This window comes from Pseudopodoces humilis, chromosome 6, assembly GCF_049639895.1.
Source record: "Pseudopodoces humilis isolate 2021_Gansu_Grassland_sample_001 chromosome 6, ASM4963989v1, whole genome shotgun sequence".
NCBI lineage: Eukaryota > Metazoa > Chordata > Aves > Passeriformes > Paridae > Pseudopodoces > Pseudopodoces humilis.
The window spans coordinates 59,184,740-59,198,245 of record NC_142205.1 but is presented as its reverse complement, the minus strand read 5'-3'; the positions used below and the strand labels follow the sequence as shown (position 1 = coordinate 59,198,245).

The 13,506-nt window shown below is 55.0% G+C and overlaps 1 protein-coding gene across 1 annotated transcript; it reads right to left on the bottom strand.

Moving 5' to 3' along the window:
* Positions 1 to 2,388: 2,388 nt before the first annotated feature.
* NKX6-1 (NK6 homeobox 1) lies at positions 2,389 to 5,024 on the bottom strand. The gene is made up of 3 exons (XM_005525630.2): positions 4,415 to 5,024; positions 3,592 to 3,764; positions 2,389 to 2,640 (listed from the first exon to the last, which is right to left on the bottom strand). Exons 1-3 carry the CDS (start codon positions 5,022 to 5,024, stop codon positions 2,389 to 2,391), a joined length of 1,035 nt encoding a protein of 344 aa, XP_005525687.2.
* Between the last annotated feature and the right edge of the window lie 8,482 nt (positions 5,025 to 13,506).

The following is a 13,506-nucleotide window of genomic DNA, read 5'->3' as shown; positions in this document are numbered from 1 at the left end:
TTCCAGCGCCCCAGACAAAATCAGCCTAACCAAGCGGGCAGTGCTGGGCTCTTTTCCCTGCGATTCTTCTTTGACAGTGCCAACTGCAGATGGTGGCCAACTGGGTCTCTGTGCAGAAGTAAATTAACTGGAAAGCCTCAGTCGGTGCTGCGGTGAACTGGAAAAGGGGCCGGGGAGCGCCCGAGCACTCGCGGCACGCCCGGGGGCACTCGGGAGGGCGCGGGCAGGGACCGGGACCGGGCTACAGGGGAGCGGGGCCGGCCCAGTGGCCGCCGGGGGAAGGGACTGAGGGTGTACGGGCGGTTCTGTCCCGGCCCAGACCCCAGCCGGGCTCCGGCAGGTCCCCACCCCTGCCGGTGGTCCGGGAGCCGCGCTATTCTGATTTCTCTCCCGCCGCCCCGCAAAACCCGCGGAGAGATCGTAAAGGCGTGAACCGGCAGGGCCGAGTCAGCTCTCCGGGAAAGGACCGGCCTTTCCCTTCCTGCCCTTACAACCATTCGGGAAAGACGGTGGTAGGGGTGGGAGTGTATATGGACTATGGGCAGCCCCCGGTACCCCGGCCACGGAGAGCTGAGCTAGCCGAGCCGAGGCAGCAGCAGAGCGCCGGGCCCGTTCCCTCCTCCCGGCCCCGGCATTGTGTAAGCCAAAAGAGGAGTAAAACCTGCTCTAATTTTTCTTCTTCTTTTTTTTTCTTCTTTTTTTTTTTTTTTTTTTTTGTTTTTGTTTTTGTTTTTGTTTTTTCTGTTTAGAAAATTCTCCAAAATAGAATATTGGGTTGTTTGGTATTTTTCCCCTCCAGAATAGCTAGCCCTTTTTCTCTCTCAGCGATTCTGTTTGCTCTGCTGGTCCTTGGAAGAAAAAAAAAAAAAAAAAAAAAAAAAAAGAAAGCTATTGTTTCTGGACAGTTTAGATATGGAAATGATCGTGTCGGATAATGAGTTTCAATTTAAATAACTTGTTCTGGTATTTGGTCTATTTGTTTAGATGCTTAGCCGGGCTCTTATTTTATCCACTGTTTTCTTCTCAAAAAGTGGTTTCTTTCCCATAATAATGGTAACACTCTGCCGTTAATAAAACCCTGCGTCGCCCGCCTCCAAAAAAGTTGAAACAGCCTAATTTAGGTTGAGCCGAACAGCTCCAGTGGTGGAAACTGCCTGCCCGCTCACGTCCCCAAACAACCAGCGGCTTATTTTATTCGTATCCTTCTTCAACTCCCACAGCAAAATGGTCAACTTCTATTCTTAAAAAAAAAACCAAAACCAAACAAAAAAAAAACCCGCCCAAACAACAAAAATCTTCCAACAAAACAAACAACAAAAAAAACCCTACTACTAAGAATCAACGAAAAACCATGAAAATTATCTCTTCTTTTGTTTTCCTCCCCCTGTACTGTGGTTTCATTATTTAATCTCTGATCAAATGAGATTATCTGTACCCTTTAGTGAAGGCAGCAGACGTCTTTAAACTGGTTTAATTGATTTATCGTTTTGTTGTTTTGTTTTGTTTTTTTAAACAGAAAGTGCATTACATTTAACTGGTTTTGCAAAGGGCTTTTCTTCTCTTTACAAACCGAATTATTTTTAATATAAATTAATAAATGTTAAGATGCTATATCACGATATATCATCGTTATTATCTTAAAAAAGAAAGAAAGAAAACAATTTACATTCTCTAGTATTCCGTATGATACAAAAGAAAGCACACTTTAAATTCAAATACAGCAACTAAATGAATTTTATATTTTGACTGACAGTGGCTGTGACAATTCCCACCAGCTACTTTTTCAACACGCAGTTGATTGGAAACGGTGTAAATGAAAGCAAACTTTGTCCCTCCGCCCTCTCCCACACCCCCTCCCCCGCACGACGACGGCAACAGAAAGTGTTTCAAAAATACTAATAAATAGCACGTGGGGCCGCCGCAGTTTCGGCCCGCGGGAGGAACCACTGGCGACCACGGCGGTGCCGCTGCCGCAGTCCCGGGGGCTCCTGCGGTGCCCCCGCTGCTGCCAGGGAGCGCGGGGCAGGCGGGGCGGCTGCGCCCCCGGCCCCCGCTGTACAAAAAAAAGAAGGTATTTTACATTTTAAATATTCACAGTAAGGAACGCCTATGGTCGCGGTGACTCACGGTTTATTTACAAAGAGCCGGCAAAGACGCGGCCGCCGCACGGCCGGGAGCGGGGCCGGGGGTCAGGGCAGCCCCCACCGCTCCCCTCCGCCCGCCACCCTACAACAACACGCGGCGCCGGGGACCGGGAGCGCCCGCCGGGGCCCGCTGCCCGCAGTCCTCTCTGCTCCCCCTCCGGCGTCTCTTCCTCCTCCTCCCGGGCGCGTAGAGTCTAGAAAAATAGATCTGTACATCTCCGAAAGCGGCGGCGGGCGAAGCGGGCTAGACGGAGGCCTCCCCCTCCGGGGGATGCAGCAACAGCCCGCCGCCCCCCGGCTTGTGTTTCTTCAGGAGCTGCGTTATCTTCTCGTCGTCCGAATTGGGGTCCAGGGGTTTATTGTAGTCGTCGTCCTCCTCCTCGTTCTCCGAGGAGCCCTTCAGCCGCTCCGTCTCCGAGTCCTGCTTCTTCTTTGCGGTCGCCATCTCCGCCGCATGCTTCTTCCGCCACTTGGTCCGTCGGTTCTGGAACCAGACCTGCCCCCGCCGCCACCGTCACCATCACCGGCACGGCCACCCGCGGCGGCTGGACCGGGCCGCTCCCGCCCCGCTGCCCCGCCAGTCCCCATCCCCTGCGTGCGGCAGCGACTCCCGCTTCGCCGCCCTTCAGGCAATTTCCCCACAACGAAAGCGGCCGAGCCCCGCGGCACCGCGCTCCCGGCAGCCTCCGACACCCAGCGTGAGCAGACAGCCGTCCCCCGCTCCCCCGGGGCCCGCGTCGGGCCTGGGCAGCTCCCTGCCATCCTGTCTGGGGCGGGGAAACACACTTTTGGGGCCGATTCCTCTCCCAGCCCCCCTGCCCCGCCAGATGTATTTACTCTCCGGCAGGGCGCTGCCAGAGGAGGGGGGCATTTTCATTGTAGAAGCTGCAATAATTTATTCGCAGCCATCGGGACGTATTTGCAGTGACAAAGGAGGCTCTGAGGATCAGACTGAAAGCGTGAGCACCTCCAAGGGGCCCCTCTGGCCCGGTCCGCCGAGCAAACGCCTCTGCATGTCCTCGGGGAACTCAGCCCGCTCTGCCAACCCCTCACACCTCCGCTTCGCCCAAAGCCCAGAGTTTTAACCAAAAAGTATGAGTGCGGGTGCGACAGTGCAACATCCCAACATCACCCTTTCCCTGGCTTTCCCAGTACGCTGGCCACCCCCATGGTGTTCAGGGCTTCTCCGTTCCGCTTGGGTTTGTTTGGTTCAGTTTGTTTGGTTTTTAAAATGCTTTAAAATAACCTTCTCGGCCCCGCAGTAAGACAATAAAGGGAGAAGTGCCGGTGGCTGCCGGGGAAGCCCTCGCCGTGTGCCCGCGGGCTCGGCCACGCCAGCCCGCAGCATCTCCGGCCGGTTCAGACGGACCCCATTTCCGCGGTGGGGCCCTTTTGTTCCCCGCTCCTCCAGCCCCGCACCGCTCGGTGCGTGAGCCGCTTCTCTCACCTTGACTTGGCTCTCCGTCATCCCCAGGGAATAGGCCAGCCGGGCTCGCTCCGGGCCCGCCAGGTATTTCGTCTGTTCGAAAGTCTTTTCCAGAGCGAAAATCTGCTGGCCAGAAAAAGTGGGTCTTGTATGTTTTCTCTTTCCGTCCTTATCCAGCAAAATTGAGCCTTGATCTGGCGAAGGGAAGGAGGAAAGAAAGGGAAGGCAGGGACAGACAAGTTAATCTACGGATTTGGGAAAGCGCTTCACTCTCAAGCAGCCGCAGGGGACGGAAGGGTCTATACGCGGCGGGTGCGTGTGTGAGAAAACTACTGCCTAAGCAAGGCGACGGCTCTGGCCTTTCGGCTCTCCCTGATTATTTTTCCTGTAAGGATCAAAAATCTGAGCGGGAAAATGATATTAAAAAAAAAAAAAAAAAAAGGCCGCGGCCGGTGCGAGCTGGCGGTAAGAGAAAGTCCTGCTCGGGGAAAGTTTGTGCGCGCCCCTAAAGCCAACCCCGGCCCCGAGAGTGCCCAGCAGCGACGGCGGCAGCGAGGCCACCTTCCCCTCGGAGAGCTCCGCTCTTCGCAGGCGATAACCGGCGACATATTACGGAGTTTTGCTCTGACCGAGGGGACAGAGAAGGCAAAACGAACTTAAGAAACGAAAACAAATTAAATCGAGGCAAAGCCAGCCCCCTAGGCTACGGCCGGGCCCTGGGTGGAGGGGCAGGAGGGTGTCACAGCGATGCCGGGGCGCGGGGACTGCCCAGCAATGGGAGCGGACTCCCGCCGGGGCTCCCCGGACTCTCTCCCCCCGCTGCCCCGCGGCGCTGGGTACTCACGGGGGGCGCAGGCGAGGCGGGCATCCCTCCAGGGTGGGGTCTGCATTACCCCCGGCCAGAAGATGGGCGTCCGGCCGGGCAGCTCGGCCAGCGGCTTGGGGTAGCGCCCGGCGGCCACGGCGGCGGCGGCGGCGGCGGCCCCAGGGCTGAAGTAGAGGGCGGGCGGCGGCGGCGGCGGAGGGCTGAGGCTGCCGAAGCGGGGCAGCCCGGCCAGCAGCCCGGCGGGCGCCGCCGAAGAAGCGGAGGGCGAGGCGGAGGCGAGCGCGGCGCCCGGCAGGGGCATGGAGGGTCGGCTGAGGATGTCGTTGATGCCGTGTGGGGTGGCGGCCGAGGGCTGCGGCGGGGCCGTGCCCAGCGCCGAGAGCCCGCCCGCGGCGGCGGCGGAGGCGGCGGGCGCCTTGAGGCCGGGGGAGCCGAGCGGCGGCGAGGGAGAGGCGGAGGCTGGCGAGGCGGAGGCGGAGGAGGAGGAGGCGGGCCCGGCGGGCAGGGGGTACGCGGAGTACAGCGGCGCCTTCATCTCGGCCATGCTGTGCAGGGCGGCCAGCGGCGGGCTGCCCAGCAGGAAGGCGCCCTGCCGGGGCGCGCCGTCCATCTGCCCCAGCGCCAGCATCCCCGCGCCGCCGCCGCCGGCCCGGGGCGGGGGGCCCGGGCGGCCCCCAGCGCCGCGGGGCCCCGGGGGGCGGCCCGGGGGTCCCGCCCGCACCGGAGACGAGCATCCCGCCCGCGGGGGCCGCCGCCTCTAGCGGGGAGCTACGCACCCGAGCGGCGGCCCCGCCGTCCCGCCGGGCATCGGGGCTGCGCCTCGGAGGACGCTCCCGGGGCGGAAAGCGGCGCTGCTGTCGGACGGCGGCTGTATGCGTCTGTCCGCGCAGAGGCCGTGCGCCTACACGGATGTATCGCCGCTCCCGCTGCCCGCCGGGGGCTCACAGCGGCGCGGGGGCCGCGCTCGCCGCCCCTGCCTCCTCCCCGGTGCCCCGCATCCCTCCCAGCGCGGTTCCCGCTGGCTGCTGTCGGGGCTGCGGGCGCGGCTCAGGGCGCACTGCCGCGCCGCCCCGCTCCCTGCCTCCTTTAGCGGGGGCACGGCCGGCAGCGGGCGCGGCGGCGGTGGCGGGGGGGGGACGGGGGCGGGGCGGCTGCCGGCCCTGCCCACCCGCCCCTCGCCCGCCCGGCCGCCAACTTCGGGCTCGCCTGGCTCCCCTCTCCTCTCTTCTCCCAGCTTTTCTTTTATTTCCCCCTCTTCTCTCTTCTCCTTTTCCCCTCTCCCTTTTTGTATTTTTCCTTTCTATTTTTTTCTTTTCCCTCTTCCTTTTTCTTTTCCCCTTTCTTTCCTCTTTTTCCTCTCCTCTTTCTTCTCCTTTTTCTCCCTTTTGCTCTCCGTTTTTTTCCCTCTCCTTTTTTCTCTTATTTTTAATTTTCTTCCTTGCTTTCCTTTTATCTTTCTTTTCTCCTTTTCCTTTCACGTTTTATTTTTATTTTTTAAATTTTAATCTGTTTTTCTACATTTTATTTCTTTTTCCTTCACTTTCTCCTTTCCCTTTCCTCTTTCCTTTTCTCTCTGCTTTTTTTCTTTCCCTTTTCTCATTTAATTTTTCGTATTCCTGTATTCATCTGTCTTCTCTCTTTCTCTCTTTCTCTCTCTCTTTCTCTCTTTCTTTCTCTCTTTCTCTCTTTCTCTCTTTCTCTCTTTCTCTCTTTCTTTCTCTCTTTCTCTCTTTCTCTCTTTCTCTCTCTCTTTCTTTCTCTCTTTCTCTCTCTCTTTCTCTCTCTCTTTCTTTCTCTTTCTTTCTCTCTTTCTTTCTTTCTTTCTCTCTCTCTTTCTTTCTCTCTTTCTTTCTTTCTCTCTTTCTTTCTTTCTTTCTTTCTTTCTTTCTCTCCTTCTTTCTTTCTCTCTTTCTCTCTCTCTTTCTCTCTCTCTTTCTTTCTGTCTCTTTCTCTTCCTTCCCTTCTTCCTTCCTTTCTCCCTCTCTCTCTCTCTCTCTCTCTCTCTCTCTCTCTCATTTTCTCTCTCTCTCTCTGTACCTGTCTCTGTGCCTTGGGAGCGCCTCCAGAGAGTGGAGCCGCTCGAGTCCCGCTCGGGCCGGGCCTGCCCCGGCGCTTCCTTGGGATGCGGGTGGTGTGAGCTGACTCTGCCCTTCCCGCACGCCTCTGGACCGTGTGGATGCTCTCTGTCCCCGCTGGAACCGGGTGTTGGTGCAGCCGGGCCCGGCCGCTCCGGCCCGGGCACTGCCCGGTGCTGTACACCCGAGGCCCTCGGTGACAGCGATCCCCCCGGACCCTTGCGCCCAGCGCCCCCGGCTGCTCACGGCTCTTCCCAAAGCTGTAAGGGAAAAAAAATCCCATGTGCCCCCTAAAGAGCATTCCAAGGAAGAGTGAAGCGAAATCATCCTGAACATTTTTTTTTCCTGTGCTGTCTGTACGTGGAAAAACAGGATGGTGTGAAAATTAATTTCATTTTAATTACGAATCTTAGCTGAAGTGGAGGCACGTCGGTCCTCTACCTGCAACGATGTTTCCTTCTATTTCTAAATAATCCCTTGTTGCTCTGAATTGTTTTAGTTTAAATTATAAAGCTGTGGAATACACTTGATGAAAGGGTGCGTAGGATCTTGTCTTGCCTTAATTTTGACACAGTCACACAAAGGGCATCTCCGGGAAGCTCGAGTTAAATCTCCTAGTTTGAATTTTTTTAAAAAAAAATTTTTCGTCTTCTTCTGACTTCGCAAATAGCCTAAAAGTCAAACCAACAAAAGTGCTCTCCTGCTGGTTGCAGAGGAGCCAGCCAGTTCTTGGCCGCGGCAGCCCCGCACGGCCAACCCCGCAGCCCCGGCCGCGCCCAGGCTGGCTCCGGCAGCAGGCGTGGAGAGGGGGGAGCCGCCTCTGAAAGACACCCATTTGCATTTGAATTAGGGGGAAGAGAAATGCTAAACCGCGTTTGGAAGTGCTGAGGCAAGCGCTGGGCAGCCCCGCTGTGTGTCCAGCACCCAGGGGAGTTTTCCTCCCTCCTGCAGAGGAGATGGTGCGGAGGCAGAGGCTCCCCCCGGCCCGGACCTGCTGTCCCCCTCCTCGCAGCGTCCCGAGGGGGCTCTGCCAGGGCCGGCTACCGGCAGCGGTGGCAGCTTCAGCCGCGGGCTCGCTCTGGCACGGGAGAAGCGGGCCCTAAGGCCGCAGCGCGGTCGTGCCGGGCAGGGCCGAGCTGCGGTACCGCCCGGGGCTGTGCTCGGCCCGGCCGTACCGCCGGTATCGGCCCTTCTCCCTCGCTCCTCGCCTCCTTCCCGGCCCGGCCAGGAGTTCGCCGCCCGGCTTGTCTTCTAGCTGAAGAAAAACAAAACAATCTCTCCAGCACAAGCGCTTTTCTTCCCTTTCTATTGTAAGGAACTGATGGCATATTGGGAGAGAAAAAAACCCGAGTGTTTTCTTGGCGGACTCCTCGCACAACTTCTTCCCTAAAGATAGCATCGCAGGTGGGATGGCGCCCGTAGGGCTGCCCCTACATGAGAAACGGATTCAAAAGCAGACGCCAGAATTACCTCCTCTCTGTCTTTAATAAACGAAATATTCGGAAATATTAATTTTTGGTTCCTTTTCCGTACTCAGCTTCTGCTCTCCCTAAGCTAGGGCAGCCAGTCCCTAAGCTAAAATATTCAGGCAAAGTAACTCAGGAGGCAGCCGGGGCTGTGCTGCACCTCACAACAACTGAGCAGCGGGTGGGGGACAGGGTGAGCACCTCAGGCAGCAGTGGGGGTGAAACCCACCCCAGCAGCAAACTTCACTGACGGGGTGAGGAGGGCGCAGCCTGGAAACGCCGCAGCCGAAGCAGACGGGGTTACTGACCGGAGTCGCTGCAGGCGGGGCTGCTCACCAATACCCGGCTGCGTTTCACCAGTTTCACGGGGTCACATCGTAAGCGCTTCGCCGCTTCAGATCGAACGACGACCAAGTCCAATAATGAACGAGAGAGCAGCCGCCAGGGCGAGCGAGAGGTGCGGGCGGAGAGGAGGAGCGAGCGGCCGGCCCGAGCCGGGGTAGCGGAGAGCAGGGGCGGCCGGCATCCCGGAGGATGCAAAGCCGCCAGAGGGGGACAGCTCCTCTAGAATCCCCTCTGGGCCTCGGGGGAGCAGCCCGCAGAGCCCCGGGGACGGCAGGGTGGCAGGGACAGTGGGGTCCTGCGAGGGGTGGGGGCTGTGGCCAGGGAGGGGCCGAGGTGCGATGGGGAGCCCGGCCTCCCCGGGACGAATCGAAGAAGATGCGTGAATGAATTCACAGGTACACAGAAGAAACGTCAGAAAACAAAAAATAAAAAACGAAAAACAAAAGAAAACAAAAACCCAACAACAACAAAGCGCTGCAGTTATTAGTTTGCTTGTTCGAGGCATAGGAAGTACGAGGGAGCAGCTGTGCTTCCAAAATTGACTTCCAGCGGAATGGTCCAAACGTATCTGGAAGGAAAAAACAAAAACAAAAACAAAACAAAACAACAAAAAAAAAAAAACCCAAAAAAACAAAAAAAAACCAAACCAAAAAACAAAAACCAAAAAACAACCAACCAAACCATGAGGACACCTAAAATGGAAAGATCGAACCTGCATTGCAGGGTAAGATGTTCTTCAAGAAGAGACAGAACTCGCACTGCAGCTCCGTGCCGCCCGCAGGGTCCAGCTGTGCGCGAGGTGCTGCCCTGGCGGGAAGGACTGGCTCTGTCCCACAGAGGCCCCCAGCAGCCGGGACAGCGAACCCCACCTTGCCCAGCTTTCTCCCTAATAAGTCATCGTGGCTGTGAGAGAGGAGCCTGTCTGAACTAAATCAGTCACTTTATTTAGCAAATAAAATATTTTGCCACTACCATATGTTCCTCATTGCAAGCAAGCAGCCGGTTACTTTCCTGAAGCAGTGTCTAGGTATACAGACACCTTTTTTATGTTGTAGCAGCACTGTAAAACCACTGAATCATTTGTTGCCTGCCCTACATGGTGGGAAGGAGCCAGGAAAGCATAATGTTCTTCTGGGTGCTAATTCGAACTCTTAATCAAGATCTGATTACCAAAAAGGAAGACAGAGCATAAAAGCACTATAAAGATTTAAATTATTTTTCTATCTTGGCCATAACTCAGCCCACAAATGTGTCCATTATGGCATTCACTCTAGCAGGAAAATTGTGATGTTGTTGCAAGATTCCCTACAGCAGAGCTGCTGTCAATGATGATGAATAATCTCGGTCCATATGCTAGCTCTATACATCTCTACAGCACCAGCCTGCTCTCATCCTCTTTCTGCTTCCTCAAATACACGGGATATTTGAAGAAGAGTAAAAGCTAATTAAAAACAGTTACTAGGTTAATCAGACTTGGTCTTATATTTATCTAATGCAGAGCACTGATTCTTTAGTGATGTAGCCTGAGGCATTACCACGAGCCAAGAAAATGAATCAGACATCTAATGGAGATATGGAAACGGAAATTTCTTGTAAGACTACAAAATCGCACGCCAATAATACACTAAAATATAATAAAATTATCATTTAAATTCCACGCATGAAACGCCATCCTGTGTCCTCTTGCAAGGCGATAAACTGAGACAAAGCTGGCCAGAAAAGTTTTCGGGAGACGGGCCTTTGGGTACATCTCACCTGCCTTTTAGCATTCGTGTCCCAGAGTGTCTGCCTGCAGACCTTTGGTGACAGCTAAAGTCAGAGGCGTCACTTCGCGTGCGACCCCACTGCGGACTCCCTGGGCTGCTCTTGAGAGTGCCAAGGACCACGGAACGCTGCCAGCTCTCTCTGGGGTGTGCTGGAGGCACGGCACTAGGACCGGCACCGCTCTGCGTTACTTGTTCTGACCGCGCAGGAATGGTTTGTGCGGAAAGCAGCTTGCCCTCCCCGGCGGGCGGCGGATGCTGCGAGCTCTGCCTTCCCCGGGGGCTTCCAGTCACTTCTGAGGACACGCTCCCATCACTTTGCCGCTCTAACGCTGCGGTCTGCGCAGTCTGTCCGAATTTCTCTTCGCACTTACACTGCAGCGTATCCAGAGGAACAGGGAGCGGAGGCTGAGACAGTGGGAACAGGACACGGACACTACCTTTTGGAAACCGCTGCAAAGAGGAGAGTGTTGCAGACTGCTGCCTGCACTCACCTCTGTTACCACTTCAATATTTCTCTTGCTTTTCTTAAGTGAAATGTTCAAGTATTTTCCGTATCCTCAGGAAGGGGAAAAAAAAAAAAAATCTCGTTTCTGGAACGTTGAGAATATTTGCTGCTGAAGCGGAGTAGTTAATTTTACTTTTGATTTGTGGACACTGGTTCAGCCTGACCCCTGCTGGGGGAAAGCCAGGAGGAGAGGATTACAAGTGCAGAGTGTCTATCCAGAATCCACAGGTTCACCGGAGACCATTCCTGGTGCAGTCCTGCTCCGAGCCCCATTCCCACCCCAGGCCCATGCCCTGCTCGGGCTCTGCCCACACTGCACTCTCCCCTCTGCGAAGTACAAACCTTACCTGAAGTCTGTCCAGCTTACTCCACTGCTGCTACGCTGCCCTGTGGAAACATCACATAACAATTTATGTGGCCACTATGGGGTCTGCTGCAGGTGCACCCACCCCTCTGCTGGCATCCTAGCTCCAAAGCCCTGCTAGCAACAGCCCTGTGGCATTACTGATTACCAGACCTCTGTCTATCCTAATTAGTGCACAACAGATTTCTCAGCATTCCCATGTTTGTGTATTCCTGTGTGGTGCTACTGAACGCTGCAGCCAGCACAGATGTGCCTGTGATGTGACCTGGCACTCAGACAAGGCATTTGCCTCTAACTTGCTAAGGACTGAAGTCCTTGAGGTAGGGGTGGTCCTTCTCTCCACCTGAGAGCAGCAGTAACGGGACTGCTGCTGCCTCTGCACTCCTCAGAGTGGTGTGATGGCTGGTGAGAGGCCGGCTCTATTTCCAGCTGGGAACTCCGTGGGGACTGGATGCATGTAGCTGATGGCCTCAGGCAAGGAAACTGTTTTGGAAACCTGCTGTTAATTGTGTTGCCAAAGTGTGTGTGCTGTAGGCCCGCTGTGCAACAGCAGAGACAAGAAACAATGGTGCTCCATCTCCCTCATTCATCTTTGCCTAAGGGCTGTGAAGGTGCTACTCTTCCAAAGCTACCTTCCTTTTCCCTTCCATTGAGCATTGCTGCGCAGAAACTTCCCACTCTGCAGTGTGTGTGCATAAGAGATGTGGATAAAGACACCAGTTTAGATCCAGAAGTTCATGAACAGAAGTTCACCCATCATCCCCCAGCCCTGGCTGACTAGCTGAGCATCCCAAGCACCTGCAGGACAGTGAGTGCCCCCACAACTGTTGGATATGGACCCAGGCACTGCCCTGGAATCCACGTGAGGAATTTCTTGATGTGGATAACCACATATCCCCTATGGCTAAAACTAATGGTGCCTTTACTTTTGTCCCACATTAGCAGCAAAAATGTATGGAAATCTAATTGGCAGAACTGGAGTTTCTTTCACTCTGACCCAAATCTATGTACACTAGGCCATCGCTGCTATTGATCTTTAAGCAGCCCCACCATGGAAATCAGCAGTGAGAGCTTTGCTTAGAAATTGTTGGCACAGCGTGGTCCAGTGTCAGGGAACTGAAAATCATTAAACTGATTATCTAAATGGGGATGGGAGGGGGAAAGCAGTGGCCGTGGCTATCATTATGTGCATAATTTTATGATTTTTAGAAAATCATATTTCAGCATTTTACATCACATCAAAGGCTGGCAGGGCGGCACTGATTAGCGGATTCAGCCCAAAGGATGGAGAATACCACTGACATCAGTATACCTCGTACCGCGACTTTGAGAAAAGATCTTGCTCTCTTCATTTCAGTCTCAGCGGAACCGAAATGAGTGGAGGGATATGGGCAGTGTCAGGAGCACGGGGAGCTCGGGAAGCAGGGCTGGGTCGCGGTGCGGCTCGGGGAGAGCCCGGCCATCCTGCGGCTGGTTCCCGGCCCTCCGTGCTCGCTCCGGCAGCTCCACCTAGCGAGGAGCGCTCGCCGGCAGCTGGAAACCACAGCAAGGTACCAATCTATTGGCCCTGGAAGGACATCTGCCTGCCCCATGCCAGTGGAGGCTGGTGTGAAGTAATGGAAGGGGCAACAGCATCTCCCTGGGCGGCCCAGGGCTGGAGCATCCACCTCTGCTTTTGGTGCGCACAATTCCTGCCTTTGGGACTTCCTGGAGCTGAACAGCCTGGCAGTACACTGAGCAGCAGGAAGGAGTTGCTCCCCTCCCTCCCTCCCTTCGAGGTGCGGTGCCTTCCAGCCCTGCAAACTCCGCCTTCCTGGCCCCAACAAGAGCATGTGTTTGTTAAAGGGAATTGTGAGTGCTATGCCATAGACTCAGGGGATGTGGTGGCTTCTGTCAAGCTCGACCCCACTCTGTGGCAGAGGATGAAGTGTTACACACAGCAGAGGCAGCAGGGGATGATTGTGCAGGGAAGCACAGGATGGTTGGACCTGCTCTCCAGAGGTGTGAGGGAGCTGCTGAGGGAGCAGGAAAACCAGTGGTCAGATTTTTCTGTAAGAAGCTGAATGCTTAGGGGAATAGTTCAGTGGTTTAGGATTATTTTCCCCCCATGCTTTTCCCCCTCTAGTGAAGGATCAGAGATGTAGACCATTAAAAAACCTGCATCCAGAAGGGGCCATTTCCCACTGTAAGAGTTTGAATCCCAGTTCTTGCCTCAGTTTGCAGTGGCAATGCCAAGAATTCCTGGGGTAAAGCATATGGATGTTTCTTGCCTGACAGAGGAAACTGACATTTTTCTACAGGCCTCTCAGTCATCTCTATCAGCTTCTGCACTGATTACATTCACACTTTTCTTTTCATCTCTCATAACCAGTGATGTCAAATCATGTTCTGCAGCTTGCATGAACCTCTAGTGGCATTGGGGACAGGACAGCAGGGAATTCTTGGCTGTAATAAGATATCCAGGTAAATTCTTCCAGTGCTATCTTTGGCTAGGTGTCATGAGGGTATGAAGGATGCTGTTCAGAAAGCACTGTGCTGGTACAGCAGCTGGCTGAAACTGAGTCTTCTTGTGCTGGCAAACTGGGAATT